At 41.0% G+C, this 22,238-nt stretch overlaps 1 protein-coding gene across 6 annotated transcripts in view; it reads right to left on the minus strand.

The window, feature by feature from the left end:
* Positions 1–4,331: 4,331 nt before the first annotated feature.
* POU2F1 (POU class 2 homeobox 1) overlaps positions 4,332–22,238 on the minus strand; it is a 91,421-nt gene continuing 73,514 nt past the window's right edge. For 2 of the 6 annotated variants that reach the window (XM_053386406.1, XM_053386408.1), the window contains exons 6-17: positions 21,985–22,164; positions 18,465–18,591; positions 17,248–17,316; positions 14,701–14,795; positions 13,972–14,148; positions 10,872–11,013; positions 9,215–9,360; positions 8,692–8,871; positions 8,140–8,245; positions 7,443–7,785; positions 6,920–7,008; positions 4,332–5,193 (exon numbers count right to left, since the gene is read on the minus strand). In XM_053386406.1, coding sequence (XP_053242381.1) covers positions 4,883–5,193; positions 6,920–7,008; positions 7,443–7,785; positions 8,140–8,245; positions 8,692–8,871; positions 9,215–9,360; positions 10,872–11,013; positions 13,972–14,148; positions 14,701–14,795; positions 17,248–17,316; positions 18,465–18,591; positions 21,985–22,164 — 1,965 coding nt within the window. In that variant the 3' untranslated portion in view covers positions 4,332–4,882. The remainder of the gene's footprint in view (positions 5,194–6,919; positions 7,009–7,442; positions 7,786–8,139; positions 8,246–8,691; positions 8,872–9,214; positions 9,361–10,871; positions 11,014–13,971; positions 14,149–14,700; positions 14,796–17,247; positions 17,317–18,464; positions 18,592–21,984; positions 22,165–22,238) is intronic. The other 4 variants (XM_053386410.1, XM_053386412.1, XM_053386407.1 and 1 more) reach the window with 3 other exon arrangements.

The raw sequence follows: 22,238 nt of genomic DNA on the forward strand, positions 1-22,238 counted from the left end.
AATTCCTACATTAGGCATGCTTGCTTATCTCCAAGGTAAACTAATTCATGGCCCAGACATCTTACTGCCGGTGCTACTGGGGCAGCATGCAGGAAGAGTGAACAGTGGGGCTGATCTCTGCTGCTCTGGCACTACAAATGGTCATAATAAGGTGACCCAAAGAGCCTATAAGACTCCACCCTACCTTATATAACCGTTGTCTCAGCCTTTGCTCTTCAGTCTCAGCAATCTATCACTCAAGTGAAGGTTGAGATGCTAGACTGCTTGGAAGACTTGCTTGGACCTGCAGAATTATTGGTTAACCTCCCACCCACCAACTCTGATGCAGATATATGGAGCAGTTATACATTCTCAAGATGGCAAAATAATGTAGAGATATAGGGTGGTACTCAACTAATTTTTATGCAGAGTAGATGCACTGAAATTAAGGACGACGACTACATTAGGTCCATTAATTTCAATGGGTCTACTCTGGGTAAAGCACAGTTGAGTATCACACATAGTGTACATTTATAACACTTCATAGCACAAACCTTACAAAGGAAGCGGTCAAATATATCTACACACACTGTCTGAAAAACATGAACGTTCTGCCCCCCAAAACAGTGAACTGCAAAGCAAGGGCACACTCAGACATTACTTGTAAGTGTGAGCCTCATACATGGAAATATGTAATGTGCAAATTGGTATATATGGGCAGATTCAAAAAGGTGTGGAAGAACAACTTTACTTTGAAATTATGAACCTTGTGAGTTTGTCCATCAGTATGATAAGCTATGTATTCAGCTGGAAGAACAACTCTCCTACAACAGAAAGTGTCCACACTGGCCCTAAGTGCACACAACTTAGATGTTTTAACTCATCTGCCAATGGTTTGTCTGCTCAATATATCCCCATTTTTCACACCTTTCAAGGAAGTAGTATTTGCACCCAGTAAGGTTCTGGCACTCTGGCTTCTCTAAAATCAATAGAAACATTCCAACTCATCTGAAAGGGACACGGACTGAACTCTGCCATTTTCTTAAGTAACCTGCAACTGTGGAAACTGCAGGTATGAGGATTAACCTACTCCTTTCCTTTTTGGTAATGAAAGGTGTACTGAAATCTCTCAAGTTTGCAAGCAAACCTTTCAGACTTTGGCCTACGAAACAGATCTGAAACTGTGTGAAATGAAATGACAGCCTAATAACCCATGACTGAAAAAATGAAAATAAAATCAACAATCTCTAGAACACTGGAATGCTGGACTAATTTGTTCAACTAATGCAGTAATGGAAGAATGGTTAGTACTGGGTATTAGGGACACAGGTATCACACATTGTTTTGGATTACAGGAATTGCACTTGGTAGTGACCAGAAAATTTTCACTATACCAGAACGTTCATGACTTTTGTGATTATCCTTGTAACTTTGTGGTAAGAGAAATGTATTATAACTGTGAGGTTCCAGGGCAGATTCTCCAATTATCTGGATCTGATTTTCTGTTAAAGTGTGTATTGCAGAAGCAGATTATCCATCTCTCTAGAACAGCCTTTCTTCCAGAACAGCTAGGACTGATGGGAATGGTACTCTGGAGGGCACCAGGTTGGGGCTGGCTGCTCTAGAATGGGAAGAGGTGTGTGTGTGTGTGTGTGTGGCCATGTGAAATATATAGCCAAGATCAACACGAAATAGTGACAGCTATTCAGATCCTGGTATCTCTGTGCTGCTGGGAACAAGCATCAATGCATTAGGTATGAGCTATATGAGGAATGGAATATGTAAAATAGGATGAATACAATTTAACCAAAGCATTTTAGCTGCATGTTTTTTGAGCTTCCAGTTTCTTTCACCAGAACCTGCTGTGAAATCTGCTAGTAGTGTGGCCGTGGCATGAATCTAAGAGAAATAAAGATTAAAGGTGCTCACACCAACAATATGTGAATACTGTGAATACTACAGAAGGATTTTTATGGCCATCATCTGAGCTACATTAGTGTTCCAGATTCATCATGTCCTCTAACTGCAAACAGTGAACCCAAGAAGAGGCAGCCAGTCAATTGAATAAACAGCTTCTCTTAATCCTTGAGAGTTTTGGGGCAATTTACAGGGCTGTGTTCTCTTTATTTTTTGTACATAAATATGAAGGGCTTATTTCCTCCTTGATGTTTGAAATTCATAGCTAAATAAATGCCACGGTTCAGAAGTCATCACCATCTCCTCTATTAAAATATATACGTATGGATGTGTGTGCGCCAAAAAACACAAGTTACATAGATCTAATTTCAATGGACAAAAAAAATAAAATAAAAAATCCATGGGATTGATATTTCCTTTGGTAGAAACTAGTCAACACTATGGCCTTGAGACCAACATAGTGGGTACCTGTCTCTCCTCTGCCATCCTTTCATACATTTGACTGCTCCAAGCTGTTGCTATGGGCCACTTAAAACCTTAACACACAGTATTATTCATAGCCCTATATTTTTAAACTGAGACTGAAATCATGGAGACAGTCACACCACAGTATATAGATTGAGCCAAACTGCTAAGGAGGATGTGGGAACAGTTGAATTAGTAACCATCTGCCATTGCCATTCTATTTACACACCAAACCACGGAAATTAGATAATAATCAAGTTGAGATTTTGTCTGCCCCAAGGATATATAAAAGACCACCCCCACCCCCCAAAAAAGATTAAAACAAGCAGCAATTTTTATATAAAATAAAAAATGAAAAGAAATTGTCAGTAGCATCTATCACCTCTCTGCATCTGAACTGCACTTATACAAACTAGTCCATTAGTACAGCAGCTTGCTAGAAATTGACTTTGGTTCAAGCTTAGTTTTAAAAAAATAAAACATTAAAAAAAATCAAGCACACATAAGACGGTGGACGGACATTTGCTCACTTCCCTGCTTACAGTTCACAAGTTTTTAAAGTTTTAGGAAGAATTCATTATTTTTAAATAGCTTGTGAAACAGGAAGTTGGAAATTCAGAGACGAACAGAGAGCAAACAGCATGACGGTATGCGAGAAGAGACAAAGATTTCTGCTAGTTGAGCATCAATGCCAGCTCTCTGAATTGGGATCAGCAGCCAGAGAAGGAATTGAGAATAAAGTTACTGCCATCATGATATCAGGTGATAAAAGGATATCAGGTGATGAGAGGTTAAATAATTACCTTTGGCATGAAATGCAATATAATTACATGAGTGTTAGAACTCCCCTTCTCCCCAGGCTTAGTGAAAAGAAAAACTGGGCAGCTCCTCCTACTTGAAGATATTTTTCAATTCACCTTAAAAAGAGATTGGAAAGTTCCAAGTACATTGCAGTCATCCAATCTCTTCTCTGCAAAAAAATTTAGATTCAGACCAGCATAACATTTAAGTTCATCTTTGTCTCCTCAGTCTCTCTCTCATCCATTGTCAGCAGCTGTTTGCGCATACCACTTGTTACGTTGCTTGGAAACATTTCCCCCTCTCTAGTAGAGGTGTTTATTACTGCCATAAATGATCTAGCTAGCAGCAGCATCACCCAGAAATAGCATGAAATATTGCAAGACGCATGCAACATGCCAGTGTTCACCAGAAAGACAACACTCTCCACGGCACGCTGGTCAGCTTTCCAAGAATTCCTTACCAACTTTTTCCAGAGCAGTGAACAGTGTCAAAGAACATTACAAACTATTTAGAATGGAGCACGCTCTGCTGTGTTGGCATAAAACAGTACTTGTTCACATGACCTAGTTTACTTCTGGAATAGAAATGTTTTAAGTTGAAAACATTTTCAGTACAATCATATTGGAGACACTGGAAAAAGTAAGTTCTTAGAGATGAACCAATGCAGCGTTCAGAAATCCTATGCCAAACAGCTGGTAGGAAGGTTCAACGAATGCATATGAATTATCACCAATACAGGCAGCCTCCTGAGAAAGTAAATAACAGAAATATTCCCAGTTGTAAAGTGGCCATTTCCATGCAATTATGAGACAAGACAGTGGCCAGCACAGATGCTGAAGACAGAACCTATGGGCCAAATCCTTCCTCCCTTGGCATCAACAGGAGCCAAAGACGTGCAAATGAGAGCTAGATTTGGCCCAAGTGTGCTGAGCAAACAGCTGTCCAATCAGAGCGCCCATCTCACAAGCATGGACTATCTTTGCACATTACCCTCTGTATGTTCACTTAGCCGCCAACACTTCTGAGAGAATCCCGAAAAACATACCGCCAGGGAAAAGGAAACTAAAGAACATTCGCAATTCACATGCTTCCCTCTCTTTGCTCCTCCCTCTGTGTGGCATGGGAGCTCACTGAAACTGTTCCAGGAGCAGACAAATGTGTCCGAACTATATATATATATATATTTATAAAAATAATAATAATAATCATAAAGAGATACATCAGTAATACAGGCCTGCCTAAATTGTACCAGTTAAGAAAGGAACCCCCAACACGATTGATAAGATTATAAACACCTTGTATGACATTATGGCCTGTACAACAGACCAATAAATGATAATTAAAAAAAGATATTTAGATCAAAAAGAAAGAAGAAATCCCATTCCTACGTTTGAGTTGATAACCCACCTTAACTTGTCATTGATACTGCTGGAAATGATAAGTAGTCCTTTTTTGTTTTATACATTTTTGGTTAGAAAGTTCTCCAGTCAATGAAGCAATCCTGAAAAGACAGTGTTTATTATAAAATTAGGCAAATGTTTGTCCCAGTTTTAAATCCTTCTTCTTGGTTTTTTTTTCCTTTTGTATTTTTCCTTCTCTCCCTTGTCCCCAGCAACACGGTGAGAGGAAACCAATCACATTTTGCAGTTTGTAAACCCAGCTGGCAGCCCATCTCACTGCAGAGTAAAATAGGCTATGGGTAAGCACAGCTCAGTCCAACTCACTGCGCCTTGGAGGCAGTAGTAGTGGTGGAGGCAGCCCCGCTGGCCGAGGCCACGGTGAAGAGAGAGTTCTGGATAGACTCTGCTGAGGTGGAGGTGGCATGAAGGCTGGCAACTGGTCCAGAGGCCCCTGCGGAGGCTGCAGCTGCAGAGACCAAGCTAACTGGGTTGCTGGTGAGCAGTGAAAGGTTCTGAGGGTTCAGGAACAGAGGGGCAGTGACGATGTTCGGCGTACCTCCAGCATTGGCAAATACCAAGTTCCCAGTTGCATCCAGTGATGTTATTGGAAGAGAGCCACCAGATGCAAGAGCTAGAGGGGGCAGAAGAAAATGTCAGCATTCGCAGCCCCACACATCAGCAGCACTGAAGTTTTTCTTCTGACTACTAACAGATGCTCACACACACACACACACTCTCCAAAAATAGTAAACGAAGCCATCTCAACATCAGGAGGAAAAGCTGGATCGGATTCAGAGTGACTGAGGATTGAGAACTGACCATTTTATTATCCAGATAAATACACCATTTTCACCACAGAGGAAAAAGCAGGTGCCGTGAAGACCCATTAAAGCAGGGATGGAGAACCTCAGGCCCAGGGCCCAAATGCAGTTCTTGGGGCCTTTCTACATGTCCCTTGGGGCTCTCTCCCCTGGCCACATCCTGTCCCTGTGCCACGCCCCTCCCCACAGGCTACATCCCTCACCAGCCCTGCTCCACACCCTTCTGGAGTGCTTTTGCCTAGCTGAAATTCATCCTTCAACTGCAAACATGCCTCTTTCATTTGCCTGGTTGCAGAGATGTGATGGCTAAGTGTGTGCACCTACTGAAATCTTTGAACTTTCCACACTCTGCACAAAGGCAAAAGTCACACCCATTGTTATGCCCACTTTTGCCTCTGGCCTCACTGGCATGTGGGCCTCACAAGGCTCCTTGAGGGAATGAGGCCCTGGGGCTGAAAAACTTCCCCAACCCCTGCATTAAAGCATTATAAAGGCTCATGCATAAAGATATATGAAGTCACATTTCAACCACCTGAAGAATGCTTAAGCCATTGTGTATTATTCACCTTCTGTGCTCTGATAATTAATTCATGGAGTACCTGCTCACTCTGAAGAATCATTTCATATTAAGAGTAGATCAGTTTGCCGCCTGGCTTTTTTGTTGACTTGCAAAGCCTGACCAGTTGCTAGCTTGGTTTGGTGGAGGGAAATATATGCAAACAAATGAAGTGCTTGATTATGAATATTAATAAAATGACTTTCTGTACTAGAACATTTGCACATATATGTACTTTTCTTTTGTAAAAGAGCTACATATCTCTATGAATAAAATGTACTTGTTTGTTTATGACTGTGCAGGCAACAATGTCTTAGATGGACTACATTGTTGCAGAATTTACACAGCATTGGATTTTCAAAAAATGCACTGGGGTGAAATTTTATCCCCAAGGACTAGGTTAGGATTTAATAGTCTGTTTTTCTGGTCTCAGCATGGCACTGGAATTGTGTTGGCAGCCTCTCTGAACTATCATCTCTTATAAAGTGATAAGAGGCAATAGCAATCATGCAGTTGATGCTTCAGGTTTCTTACCAATGTACCAGGAACTCACAAGTGTTTGAGTGACAGCCTTCAACTGTGTCACATTCATTCCTGAAAGAAGGTCTGAGAGGATCCTGATGTATGAAGGTTGATCATTTCCCTGGAGGCTTCTAAGTGAAAATCCTCACAAGGGTGTTTTCATATACTGATTTTACTCAGACTAGTTATTATCTATGAATGTCAAAAGGAGTTTGGAATAAAATATGTCACTCCTTCATTGTCATGAGTGTGAAGTGTGCATGTGTAGTTGATGGAGATTTAAATATATAAAGCTAAATGTTTATGTAGAAGCAAGTCTCTTTAATGTGACATTTCCAAGCAAGGAGGTTTAGCATTTGCAGCCTTTGTCTCTCTCTCTTTCTCTTTTTGTGGGGGAAAGAACCCTATGAAAAACACAAACATAACAGACATGGGAAGACTGGTGAAAGTCCACTGACCTTGAATAGTTGCCAGAGTGCTGTTACTCATCAGAGCTGGGCTGAGAGCACCGCCTAGTGTCCCTGGATTGAGACTGAGTAAGGCACCTCTGCAATCCCAAAACAGGAAACAAAAACAAACTGAAGACATAGTGACTTTCCAGGTGAGCAGTCTTAGACACAGAATTAGATTTTAAAAGTCAAATTTGAATTTCCCCTGTTGTTTATCACAAAAACGGACGCAGATCCTTTCAGCAGCATTTCTACCTAGGATTTATTATTGACTGGTTGCATTCTTTAAAATCGATCTTAAAAGTGGCAAGAAATGTAAAAACTTGCATTCAAACATTTTTATACCTGAAAAGTGCCAATAATCTCTGATGGGCTGAACTACTGAATTAAAAGAAAGAATTAAGGCAACCTTTATTTTCAAACAGCACTTATTTTTAAGTAAAGGTACTAAATGTGCTGTGTATTGACATCTGATGCCTGAAGGCTAGATAGTTAAAATGGCAACCAAATTTTATGAATGGCAGATACCTACCCAGCTGCAAACTGTGAGGATGCCATCAAGCCTGGATTTAGTCCTGCTGCTGCTGCCATGGCAGCAAGACTTGCATTTGCAGGCAACTGTGCAGCTCCTTGGAGTGCCGCTGCTGCTGTTTGCAACCCAGAAGCAGTTACCATCACCTGGCTGGTCCCAATTGCTGAGGACATGGGGGTGGAGGTTGTCTGTGTTGTGCTGGTCTCACTGGCACTCGATGCCTCAGAAGTGGAAGCGGAGGCAGAAGGAGAGGGACTCAGGGAGGGTGATGTCACTGCTGAGGAAGCCGGGGGTGCGGTAGAAATCACAGTCGCTGTGTTGTTGGGGATGGTTTCTGTGGTGCCTGAAAGGATGGTTTCAATCAGACTAAAATAGTTAATACTCCTGGAAGAGATCTAAAACTACAAGACAGACAGAGAACAAAAGACACCATTCCAATGGAATGAAAGGGCAATGCGCCAAAGTGTAAGAAAAAGAGGACTGATTAACTCAATGGACACTGTGTGTTAGTACAGTATTGTGAACAGAACCCAAAAGGCACTGTTTATATTGGATCTGAGTGTATTAAAACTTGTTGCTTAACAAACAACCCTGGATATAAATGATTCTAGGGATTCTCTGACATAATAGGTTACTAAATTTCAGTCTTTGTAATAGCAAGTACTTCTGCGCTGATGAAGTCTGAATATTCTCTTACCTGTGACTGCCAAACTAGTTACTGCCGCGCTGGTTAGAGGGAGCACAGGGTTGACAGTCAGGGTTGTAGCTGCACTGCTTGTCACAAGGCTTGGTGTGGTTGCCACCTAGAGGTCAGAACAAAACAGCTAAGCTTTCTTAGAAAGGAAAAGAAACCAGATTTAAATGTTTACTACTTACCTACAAATATAGAAGCTAGCAAACACATACTATTATATAGCTTTGGATTTTCTTTCATTGAAGCTTAGAACTATGCTACAGTGCTACTTGTAGTGAGAAAATCATTAAGCTATGTATAACGCAAACACCCATGTGAATCACCCAGCTCAATCCAGCAACAATTCATGTCTCGCTTAGTACTCAAAGCCCTCTGGAGGAAGTCTTCTTCAATATGGACCAAAGTAGAAGCAATAGGTGGTGTACTGAACACAGCAGTGACCACTGAAGATAAAAACTTAAGATTTTGAAATCTGCATTATGTCAACCTCATTACCAAGAGGATAGGAGTGATTTTAATTTCTTCCAGTCTGGTATAACTCAAGTTAATTCTTACCAATGAAGTTGGGCAAGGGAAAATTGCTTTGATGGGCGAGCTGCTGGTTCCACCACTACTCGGTGGGTTAATCCTTTTCTCCTTCTGGCGCCGGTTACAGAACCAAACGCGGATCACCTCTTTCTCCATGTTCAGCTGGTCAGCTATCATGGTGATCTCTTCCGAGGTAGGCTTTTGGTTCTGAAAGAGTAGTAATTTGAAGAGAAGAGCTCAGTTATAGTTTGGACACAGGGTGAATTCCTATTTTACAGGGAAGCTGCAACAATGAAAGCCAGCAGCTACCTATAATTGTTGCAGATGCATCTGAAATATCTCTCTCATAGCAGGCAAGATGCACCAGTTCCCTTCTACTTCTTACATGGGAAGGACAGAAGGTCACGTGATTCATATAGTCATAGTGTGTCAGGTAATATAGTATTTTATAATGTTATTTAATTGTTCTTATACCATTTTATCATTTCATGCTATGCTGAAACTACTCAGCAGCTGTTAGAGTAGCACACAGTGCAACAGACTGACTAACCTCCAGGAAACTCTTCTCTAAGGCCACACGTATGTTGGTCTCTATGCTGGTGCGTTTCTTCCTCCTGCGGTTCAAGCCCTCAATCCCCAGCCCTGGGGAATTCAGGGCACTTGGGCTGGAGAGAGCTGAATCTGATGAGAGGTTTTCTGAAAACAGTCAACACAAGTCAAGGTCACTAAAGCGTGCTAAGAATATATTTTTAAAAGGTACCACTCACAGTACTTGGTTAAACAACTACACATTAACTTATGTAATGCCCCCCCCCTCAACCTAGGAATGACCAGCACTGGACCTCCTGATGCCAGGCTACACTCCCATAACTGAGGGTGTTCTCAATTAGGGTACCATGATTGTGGCATGCCCTTCCCTTACAGACCTGACTGACACCCACCTTAATTAGTTTCTAGCACCAGTTAAAAATGTATCCCAGGCCTTTAGTTAAGGGGTTTGCAGCCTGCCTCTGCTGACCTTATTCATTTGCTGTATGCGATGTGGGGTTACTGGTTTTGTACATTGTGTATTTCATGCAGTTATTGTACATAGTGTATTTCATATTGTAATTTAATTTCCTTTATAATGTGAACCACCGTATAGTCCTGAAAGGTAGTATACAAGCAAACAAATATCCAAAAATTCTATGGCTTGGATCTCAAGTTGCCTTGAGCAGAAATCCACTCATGGGACCTTCCCATCAAGTTTCACCAATTATCCCTCCTCCCAGCAGCCCCCTGTTCCTCCCCTCCTCCAAATCTGCTCAAGAGAGTTGAGGCACCTTGCAGAAGAGAGTGGGAGGTGGTGTGTGGCGGGCTACAGGATGAATTGCATCACTACCACTGGATCGAAAGCCATTCTGCAAACAGACTGAGCCATTCAATTTGTGGAAGGGACATCTAGTATCTAGGCCTATGGGTCCTATGTAGCAGAAATACTGAAACTAACAGTACTTCCTATTTAAAAAGCCATACTATACAGCTCAGATGGAAAGTCAGTTCTCAAGATCTGAAGGAGACAAGGTTTGATCAAACCTAATTGCACATGGCCACATTTAGGGTTAGCCACTAACTTTTTATATGCACCAGCCAATATTTTTGCTCATGTATTTTTGAGCATTTTTTGGTCTTAAGAATAAAAAGTGCCAGAGTAACTTTATGATTATGTGGTTGAAAAACACTGTACAGTGGTACCTCACAAGACGAAATTAATTCGTTCTGCGAGTTTTTCCGTCTTGCGAATTTTCCGTCTTGCGAAGCACGGATTCCCTGGGTATTAACGGTTTTAAGAAAAAGGAAACAAACTCGCAAGACGTTTTCATCTTGCAAAGCAAGCCCATAGGGAAATTCGTCTTGCGAAGCAACTCAAAAAACGAAAAACTCTTTCGTCTTGCGAGTTTTTCGTCTTACGAGGTACCACTGTATATGTGCAATTATTTTCACATCAGAGCCAGTGCCGTACAAATGCTTCAGAAAGACCGCTCAAGTAAGTAGTTATTTATGCTTCTTCAATCTATTCCACTTGCATAACAGACTGAACAGAATGTAAATATCTGTTGTAAGTATAACAAAATTGAACCCCACCACAAAGAGCATTTGAATAAAAATATTTACGAAATTCAGAGTTGTTCTGCAGTATTTCAGGAATTTTTAAAGGAAATTCTCACCTGCATCATTGAGCCACTTTTCCAGAAGTGGTTTTAACTTGCACATGTTCTTAAAGCTGAGGTTCAAGGCTTCAAAGCGAGAGATAGTAGTTTGACTGAAGTCATTTCCATAGAGTTTACCCATAGCGAGCCCAACATCACCCTGCACAGTTGAAAGAATAAAAGAAGTTGCTCAACAACATATACTTCTATAGGACAGATGTAATAAAATAAATCTCATTACAAAGCTATTGACAGATACAACGGAGACACACTCAGATTTCTTCCGTCTTGTTGATAGACGTATGCTAGCTTCCCACTGAATTAAACTGTCCTTTTGACAAATCTATGTCCAACACATGCTTTAAAATTGGTGTAAGATAGACCATCTTGCAAAAGTGTTGCTCAAGAAGGAATAAAGATGTTATCTACAGGTCACCAAATGCACCAAATTCTGCATCTTCAAAGGCCAATTACTTGATTAGCAATGAACTGTTTCTAAATTTTAAAGTTAGCACTTGGTCAAAGGATCTGACCAGCACCCTGTTTGGTGAGGAGGCCTGGTGAAGTGTTATGTACAGTCAAACCTCAGTTGTCGAACGTAGTCCATTCCGGAAGCCCATTTGGCTTCAAAATGTTTGACAACCTAGGCACGGCTTCCAATCAGTTGCAGGAACTTCCTGCACTCAGCGGAAGCTGTGTCGGACGTTCGGCTTCTGAAAAACGTCTGAGAGCTTAAACATTCTGAAACAGAGGTGTTCGGGATCCAAGGTTTAACTGTTTAAGGGATTCTGCCGCAACACAGAGGGCTGAATCAGTTTCCACAGCCTTCAAGTCCAACAGTTAAGTGAAGTTAAGCACTTTCTTCCAACGTTAAGGGATGTCAGCTCAACGAATGAGTGCCTCTGCATATAGTCACATAAAAAGTATCAGGGTCAAGTACATAAACTCATTTAATTCATGTACAACTCATGACAGATCAAATTGACAACAGCTGGGAAACAACTGCGATAAAAAACTGAATTCTTTTTGTTTATGTAGGACATCCACCACCTTTGGATACAATGAGGAATCTAATGACCATACCACTTAATCTCCTACTTTAGATATTTATTTTAAATTGTAAAGTCTTCTTTTGATTTTTTTTTAACTTGAGAATTGAATTGCAATAGGCAATTAGTCTATTAGTCTTCTATATAAACCTGAACCCTGTAATTATTTCTGAAAGACAGAACAATAAATCTATAAGCATCTGAAAATAACTTACTGTACCACCGGTAAATAATTCTCTCACACACACTTTGAGAAATTAAACATTTATTACTTCAGTTTTCTAATTACTATCCTCTCACATAATTAAGCAATCACTATCATTAAAAACTAATTATGTATATAGCTTGTGCAATATAATTGTTAAGTAAATACTATACTGTTTGGCATCCTAGTGGTACAATGTTTTGCTGCAAAACAGAGAAGTACAAGGTGCCCCTTTGACTTGGGGGAGGGGGAGATGAATTTCCATCCACAATTGAATTTTTGCCCATCTCAGTTAAGGAAAGATTGATTAGGTTGTCACATAGGATATAAATTCAATGGAGTTTGAAGTGCATACATCTGAAAAAGCTACAGAAGCATGGCTCATCCATATATGCTTAACATAAATAAGTTGATTCTCATTAAAGTCTGCTCAAACAAATTTTATTGGGAAAATTATGATGATCCTTTCCTAGCATTGCTTTTCTGTATGTATGGACCCACAAGACCACTTTAAAAATATCATCATAAGCCCAAAATATTATGTCAATACAGGGAAAGTCCAATCTTTAATTACTACCATGCTTTTCTCAAAAGGTGGGGGAACCTTAAGAAAGGCATCCCCAGGTGAGCTCAGAAATGGACAGGTTTGTACAGGAGTAGGCAGTCCTTAAGAAAGCCTGTAAAGCCCTTTATAGCTACAACGCTCAGCACTAAGCCTAGAAATGTATAAGGAACCAACAGAGCTCTTTTAGATCTGATGAGATATCATCTCCCATAAAGTGTGTTGCAATGGGTCATTTTGGTTATAACTTTTCTCATAGAGAAAAGTGGTCAGTCTATCTTTGCCCAGGAGGATCACAGCATGTGCACCAGCTTAAGCTTGTAAAAAGAATTTTATACCACTGATATTTACTTCTGTGTACAAAGTGAAGGCCATGGACTCACCACATCTGAAACTCTGATCTTCAGCCCTATTTAGAAGCAAACCTCACTAGATTTGATGGAGGTGTTCTCAAATAAGTATAGAGGTATCCTTTTCAGTACAATGCACACAAGGCAGCAGCTGACCAATTTCTTCTCAGATTTCTGCTCCAAGGGTGGGCGTGGGGAGGTGAGCAAGGAAAAAAAGGGGGAAGTGGAGGAAAGAACTTTGATGGGATGGAGGAATGGGGCAGCTTTAGGAGGCACAAGGAACAGTTTGCCTACCTGTGATGCAGTGGTAGCCAGGGGGACAAATTAGAAGCCTATGGAACCCCATAGCATACATGGTATGGTGTGGAGCCATAGTCTTGCAGAACCACTTTCTGAACCGGACCCACCAGGTAGTAATAAAACAACTGTGCCATTCACTCTCATCCCAGCCAGGCAGTCCAAAAGAATGCTGTGGATGATGGCAGCAAAAGCTTCCAAAAGGTCCAGGAGAAATCGTAGGGGCAAACTCACCTTGATCTCCTTGCAAAGCTAATCCATTTGGATAACTAAAGTGGTTTCTGTACAGAACCCATCTGAAGTGGCAGCTCTGTAGTTCAATGGTACAACACATGATTTGCATGCAAAATCCCTTCTACCTACAGGTAGAACGGGGGAGTTCTCCTATTTGTAACCTTGGAGAACTGCTAATAGCCAATGCAGACAATACTGAACTTAAGGACCAATGGTCTGGCTCGGTATAAGGTGGCTTATGTTTGCTTGACATTAATTAAAATGCATTTCACTTGGAAATTCACAAATCCTCCACAGACACTAATAAAAACCCACATAAGAAGTCATGACAAATTAGGAAAAGTGATATAGACCCTGTCCTTCCAGATCTGAACACTGGTATTTTACCCATTGTGAAGGGATCTTAAATCTTCCATTTTACCTGAGTGAATCCAAGTTTGATCCGTCTTTGTTTGAAAGTCTTGGCAAATTGCTCAAGCTCCTCAAGATCACTGGGCTCTTCCAAGCTGGGGGTATCAATTCGCTTTGGTGTTGACTGGCTCTGTGGAAGTGGCTGAATAGGGGTCGCTGCTATTGTGCGTGTTGGGGTTGCTGGCTGCTAAGAAATATAAGAAAGCAAAGAGTGAAGTCAGAAAACATATAGAAATAAAGCATGGTTAAGAAAAAAAGTATGGCTTTTCTTGGTAAATCCTAGTATCTACTATTTTCTAGCATACGCATTGTATTTTAATTGTATTCAACTCTAAAATAGGTATTGCAATCTAGAGTATTCTCAAAGGGAATTGTATTCAACAGAGAAATTCTTTTAAAAGGACAATAAAAACAAAGATGTCTCCTGATCCTTTAATTTTTCTGCTTAAGAATGAAGTACACTTTCTCCCAATTATTCTCACTATGCAAAAAAGAGAATGACTGAACAAAGCAAAGGGGCGAGTGTGAAGAGTAAAGTCCCAAAAGTCCAAAACAGCTCCAGAAAGAGTTTATGGCTTTTCTGCTATAAAGCTTTTTAGCAAGTGACAAAGTGTTATCAGATGGACTTAGGACAGGTTCAGAAGTTGCATCTAAGCACAATTCCTATTCTGACAGTAGCTAGACTTCTAATCACTGCTTTCCATCCTAACCCCACCAAGTAAATTTATCGAAAACTGACCTGAGAGGTGAAAGTGATGCTTGGCTGAGACTGCAGGAGGTTGGCTTGGCTTTGCTGAGGTAGTTGCGTTAAGAGATTCTGCGCTTGCAGGAGACCTGAAAGAGAGGAGACATGAATTTTAAAAATTACATAAATGCTATTATCAAACTGATTTACTGCAGTATGGTGACTTATGGGCACAGACCATATAGCTCCTTAGTATTTTATGCAGAAGTCTGCTGAAGGAAATCTATTTCAAGTATATCATTTCCCCCCAAAAAATGGAACTGAACTGCTTACTGGGCTCTGGGAAGCTCTTGCAAGATCTACCAGAACCCAGTAAGCAAGTCTGACAGCTCAAAAGCTCTTTCTGCACCGGGAAAACGCTTTGTAAAAAGAGATTTAAGCTCCTGCCTTCTGTGCTTTTAATTTGTGTGATTTCAACTGACCAGCCTTCAACCGTGCAAAGCTGAAATCGTACAAGTTAAGCGTCCATAAGTTACCCGTATTCAGAGGAGAGAAGGATAGAAATAGGCATTGAGAGTGCAGGGGCACATGATAGCAATTCAAAGGTTTGAAGCACTGTAGGGTAACACATGTGCTGAAGACACTATGTATAAGTATTTATATGATAATGTTAGAAGACAAGCCAAGTGAGATGACAGAATAGATACAGTGGGTATAATGGAAACTTTGTGGAATGGAGAGTGCCAGTGGGACATGATGATCTCTGGATACAGACTCCATACATGGTCTAGAGCTGAGGCTGCTCTGTTTAGCAGAGAGAACACAAGTCCAACAAGCTAGAAACCCCAAAAGGGGCAGGTTCCTTCACAGAAAGGGGGGCATTATACAGCTCCCAAAAGTAATTTAGCACTGAGGATCCCCCTGACCAAAATGCCCAGGGTAATCTTGAAATAAAGGATTAAATCAAGGAGGCATCCAAATGAGAAAATGCTACAGTAATGGGCAATTTCAGTAACTCACGCATATAATGGGCTACATGCATTTTCTAGTAATAAAAAAGAAATAAAATTTCTAGATATCCTAAATGACTGTTTCCTAACAGGTGGTCATTATACCAACTAGAGGGGTGGCAACCCTAGACTTAGAACTTAAGTGAAACTCAGGACCAGGTGGAAGATGTGTTAAGCAGATTGGAAACAATTACTGCAGTGCTATCAAATTCAACATATATGTAAATTGCCAAGAAAATCCAACACAGTCACATTTTATTTCAAAGGAGGAAACTTCGCCAAGATGAGGTGATTGGTAAAATGGAAGCTGAAAGTCAAGAGGGACAGGTCTCTCCAGAATCCCCAGGGTTGTTCAAAACCACAATAATAGAAGCCTAGCTAGAATATATTCCACAGATCTGGAAAGGTACCACCAGGATCATTAAGATGCTGGTGTGGTAAAGAGCAGAGTCAAGAAAGCTATCAGAGGCAGGAAGGATTCCCTCAGAAAATGGAAGTCTAGTCCAAAAGAAAGACAGACAGACCAATAAATAATAAACCAATGAAACCAATAAATGATAAAACAAGGACTGACAAAAATTATTTAATTACATTCAAAGCAGGTGACTGCATAGGGAGGTAGTCAGGCCTTTGGATGACAAAAGAGCCAAATATGTGCTAAAGGAGTAAAAGGAGACTGCAGAGAAGCTGAATCAATTATTTGTCTTCACTGTGCAAGATGTAGGGAAGACACCTGTGCCTGAATAAACTTTCATGGAGAGTTTTGTTTTTTTGAAGAAGTGAGGCAAATGGTGGTGACAAGTTCTAGGTCTTTTTCATAAATTAGAAACTGAGAAATCATCTGGTCCAGATGGCACCCAAGAGTTTTGAAATGTGAAATTGCTGAACTTATAACAAAAATATGAAGACTGTCAATCAACCTCCATACATGAGGACTCGGCAGTGGATTTTTTAAAAGGGATCTGGGGTGGGGTTGTGGTTCCTGGGAAATTGCAGGTCAATTATCTTAACGTCTGTTCCACAAAAACTGGTGGAAAGAATTGTTATGCCTTGCTGAAGCAGAACCAGAATAGTCCTGTGTTACTAACCTTTTACAGTTCTCTTTGAGTATCAACAAGCATATCGGAAGAGGTGATCCAGTTGACATGCTGTCTTACTACTTTCAAAAGTTGACTTAATAATTTCAAAAAGCTGCAGGTATCTCAACCAAGACTGCTGAATAAACTTAGCAATCATGGAGTAAGAGAAGTCTCTTATGGATCAGGAATTAGTTAAGAAACAGAAAGCAGAGTAGGAATAAATGGACAGTTCTTCCAATGCAAGGATGAAGAAAGTGAAGGCCAACAAGGACTGAGGCCTTTGCTTTTTACTTTTTAATGACCTGGAGTTAGGGGTGAACAGTGAGGTAGCCAAGTTTGCTGACGATACCAAATTGTTGAGCTCCAAAAGGATCTCTACAAACTGGGTGAAAGAGCAGTAAAACGGCAAATGCAATTTATTGTAAGCAAGTGAAAAATGATGCACATTGGGGCAAATTTTTACCCCTCATTTAACATATACTCTAATGGGGTCTGAAATGGCAGTGACTGACCAGGAATGAGACCTTGAGGTTGTAGAGGGTAACTCGATGAAGATGTTGACCCGACCCAGTGTGCGGCAGCTGTGAAAGAGGCGAATTTCATGTTAGGGATCATCACGAAAGGGACTGAAAATTTAACTGCCAATATCACAATGCTGTTATAACAAATCTATGGGGAGACTACACTTGGAATACTGTGTACAGTTTCTGGTCACCTCCCCTCAAAAAGGATACTGCACAGCTGGGGGGGGGGATTCAAAATAGAGGGAGCTAAAGTGATCATGGGGTTGGAGTAACTCCCCTGAGGAAACATAAAGGGATTTTAAGTTTAGGGGGGAAAGATGAGTAGTGGGAGTGGGGACGTGAGAGCGGTGCATAAGATTAGGTGTGGCATGGAAAAAGTGGCAGGCAGAAAACTCTCCCTATTATATAGTACTAGAACTCAGGGGAAGCCAATGAAGCTGAATGTTGGAAGATTCAGGACAAAAGAAAGTATTTCTTCACATAGCGCATAGTTTAAACTATGGTATTCGCTCCCACAAATGTAGTGATGGCCACCAACTTGGATGGCTTTAAAAGAGGATTAGACAAATTCATGGAGGATCAGGCTATCAATGGCGTCTAGCCATGATGGCTATGTTCTAGCTCTATGGTTGAGGCAGTATGCCTCTGAGTATCAGTTGCTGGGAATCGCAGGTAGGGAGAGTGCTGTTGCACTGAGGTCCTGCGTAGGGGCTTCCCATAGGGATCTTGTTGGCCACTATAAGAACAGGATGCTAGATTAGATGAGTCTTTGGCCTGATCCAGAAGAACTCTTCTTATGTTCATTACAATCATGACACTCGAAGCACTCTAGCAACTGCAGAAAAGGTGGGACAGAATTTGTAAAAATGAATTTTTGTAGCCTAAAGTTTTAGCCCAAATAAAGGCATATAGGGGGAAAGAGGTGTCCTGTATGCTCACTATTCCCAAAACTGTCAAAAAAAGAAAAAAAGAGTACTATATTAAAGAAGGGAAAGGATAAGGATTCCAGAGAAGCCATGCCTGCATACTTATTGGACTTCTGCTCATGTGATGGATATATTCACCCAGATGGTCCCTACTCTATAGTAACAAACATCTTCCCTAAAATTTACATGCCTGAGTATTAAATACCTCTGGTTGCTGGTTTGCCTGCAACAAAATATCTTTATAAAAAACCTAAGTCCTTTAGGAAACGTCTTGCTCACCCTGCTGCCCCTGCGGCGTCTGTGAGATGATGAACTGTGCTGGTTGCAAGTTGGTTGTTGGATGCACCAACACAAACTGTTGCAGGTTGAGATTCTGTTGTTGGAGCTGCTGCAGGTGCTGCAAATCCTTGAAGAAGCAAAACGGAATTAAGAGTTTTTTAAACTTAAACAGTCATTCCCTTCCCTTCAAAAGCAAAACAAACCCATTAGGAAAAGAACCGTGATCCAAAATTCTTACTCTGCAAACACAGGGCATCTGAATTTAATAGCACATAAAAAAATGAACATATACTAATTCATAGAATCATAGAATGACCTGGAAAAAGTTGCTAACGCAAAGGAACAACAGCAAAGTATTGATTTAAGGATGTAGTCCTCCTCTTGAGGTTTTCAGCATATCATCAATTTCACTAATAGAAACAAAATTTTAGCATCAGCAAATGTTGAAGTTTTAGGCTGCCACGGAGCTCTGCTTGTCCCCAGGCTCCTTCAGTTTTTGTACCTGCCCTCCGCAGGTGATGGGGGCTTTGGTGGGAAATGACTAGTGCAGCCATCAACAGCCCGCCAGGCTCAACAACCCTGCTCATAAGGAGACCTGCTGGAATTTTATGCCAGCTGCATCATACAAGCAGAGGGATGCTACTGGAAATCTGCCTTTGCTTTCTCATACATCTGCTTCCAGGCAAGCAGCAGCTATAAAACAGTGGTGAGAGAAAGTACATACCATCTCCTTCCTCTTGGCCCTAGTCTGCCCCACCCACAGAAGTGGATCCCACAATGTTTATGTGGGGACATATTCATCATGTTGGGGGGGAGGGGAAGTAAACATGGAACAATATGGGCAGTAATCAACCTCAATCTATGGCCATGTTTCACACATCAGAGAATTAACTCTCGGAATCCTACGGACTTGATGGGTTTTGTAGGTCTAGTAAGAAGCCAACAGACTCAAAACACTAGCCCATTGTACCACCATGATAAAAAAGAGATAGCAAGAACTTGAGTGGTAAGAACATATTATGAAAAATGAAAAACAATTTCTTCGCAGCATGCTAAATTGTGTTTTGTTATGTACATTATATCTATCAGGATGTGGTATAATTTGTATTAGCTCTGTAAACTGCCTTACCAGTAGGTGAACAGAGAGCTATAAACACTACTATATAAATGTTAGGAAAAAACCCTGCTAGCATTTATTCCATTTATTCATATTCTCACAGAATATTTCTTGTGATGATCGCAGCTAGAGTTGTGTGTGTAAAATCAGTTAAATATAATGATGTGTCTGAAACGGAGATCAGGTCAGTGAATCAATTATTCAAGAACAGGGCTATAAAAAAACAATTATTTGGATAATGTATTTATAATAGTAATCCAAACAGGCTAGGCAGGGCTCTGTTGCAAGCGATTGTTGAAGTCCATGTACTCCAATTTGCAGTGGAAAAAGTGACGGACTTCAGATATATATATATATAAGCAACCCTATAAGGTAGGTTAAGGTGACAGGTAAGGAAGTGGTCCTAAGTGACCCAATGAGTAGGTAACTGAACTCAGGTCTCCCAGGTTTAATTCTAATACTACACTGGCTCTCAACTTTCATTTTTGCTCCTTGTGACCATGATCTACCAGAATTATTAACTATACTTATAGGCCACTCAAAAGCAGAGTTCACATGGAGACTTGCAACTAGAAATAAAATAATTAAAAATTCATTAGCAATGCGCAGCATACAAGTCCAAGAAATTTAACTTTACATTGATATCATATACATCTCAAAGTGATTCATACCATACACTAAAAATCACTAAGAATAGGTTTAAAAACAATATACAAATCAACTAAAGATAGGCAAGAAACCTAGTTCCCATCCCTACTCACACCAAGCTGGAAAAGCTTGTTGAAACAAGAATGTCTTCAATTGTTTCTGGAAATTACAAACAGAGGGCACCTGCTGTATCTCAACAATGATCCTGTTACACAAACAGTCGCATTGAAAACCCTGAGGTATATTGTCATGGCTAGAACTTCTGATATTTTAGGGTTTCAAGAACAGCTCCTATTGCAAAGAAGTAACTTGATGGCGTATGGAGGGTAAGGCAGTCTCTCAAATAACTTGGTCCAGAGATGCTTAGGGCCTTATACATTAGTACCAAAATCTGTATTGGCTGCCTGGACTGGAAGCAGCTTGGCAGCCAATGCAGATTCCAAAGACAAGGAGATATATGCTGGCAGTAGGAATAGGAGCATACTTCCAAACAACTTGTTTATGTCGGCAGGCTGCAAAAACTGAAACTGATCTCACGAAAAGGCTTAGTGGATGACTGGAAATCTCACTTGGAGCTGCATAAATCAAGGAATCAAGCACATTATGGAGGTGAGTGACTTCATTCTCTAAAGTGTCTAGAAACCAAAAGTCCCTGGGGGCTCCTGAGCTCCATTCACTAATACAGGGGTCCATAGCCAACAGACCACTCTGAAGAACTCTGCTATGTAGTTATTCAATGGTGCAATGAGGACAGTGAAGTAGGCCCTCCTTGCTGCTTTCACGACTGCAAAGTAGGCATGATTATGTGCTCTAACACAGCATTTGAGAGGATGCGCAGAAGGAACCATATCTATGGCCTTCCACATCTCACCATTCCCCAATGAAACGAGGGCCTTGGCAGGTTTGCCTGTTTCACCCATCAGAAAATACCTATAGCATTCAGGAATCCCTAAGTGGTCTACCCTAACTGGTCCTCCACACCTGCAGGGGGGGACTGGTGTCAGCTCAAGCTTCACCAGGAAGTGGTCTGATGATGACAAAAGGGGCACAGAAACACCTCCTCATTTCCAGGCATCCTACCTCACCACCAGGAGCAATAACCAAATCAGGAGTGTGTTCTGCATTGTGTGTCAGGTCAATGATCACTTGAAACAACCCCATGGTTGCCATGAAGTCCTGAGTTGGATCAAGAACCAAACTGCATATGTGAGTCTTGTTCAGATTTAACAGCCGAATCATGGTTTGGTTCTTGTGAACAGCTTTGTGCCCACAACGTCCCTTCAATGTCCTCTCTCATTTCTGGGTTTGAAATACTACATTTTATTACCAAACCAGAATTAGAAACTCATTTCAAACCATGGTTGTCTCCAAACCAGAATGGGAAAATAATGGTTTGCATAAACTTTAATTTACCCACTTTGGATGTCACACCAAATTGTGGCTTGCAAAAATCAGGAAATGAGGAAAGCAAGTGGAGTGGAAAGAGCAAGCGCTCAAATGTAAAAACTGTTTATAAGAGCCAGATTATTTGACCTGAATGTTGCCATGCCTGCATTTTAAAAAAGGAAACTTGTAGCTTTCTGTAACAGGGATGTGTGGTCTTTGGAAATCAGAGGACCAAGCAGACTATGTTGCCAAGGTATTCAAAACACTGCCTTGTGAGCCCTTATTCAGTTGCACTGCGAACAAAAGAGTAACAAAAGAGACATATTGGGGCAGGCCAACATGATCAATGGTTCGAAAGACAAAGCTCACCTGTGCAATTTGTATCGGTTGAGATAGAGGGATTTGTGTCATGGGCGTTGCAGCAGAAGCTGAGATGGTGGCGCCTGCAGCATTGTGCTGCTGACTGGCTGAATGCTGCACTGCAGCTGCCAGCAACTGTGCCTGTGCCTGTTGTATCAATAATTGCTGCTGGGCTGGTGTTAACGTGAGCTAGGAACAAGTTTTAGGACAGTAGTTAATAGCACGAAACATCATCCCTTTTACAAACCATCGCTATTTATTTC

Source organism: Podarcis raffonei, chromosome 4 (assembly GCF_027172205.1).
Source record: "Podarcis raffonei isolate rPodRaf1 chromosome 4, rPodRaf1.pri, whole genome shotgun sequence".
NCBI classification, from domain to species: Eukaryota; Metazoa; Chordata; class Lepidosauria; order Squamata; family Lacertidae; genus Podarcis; species Podarcis raffonei.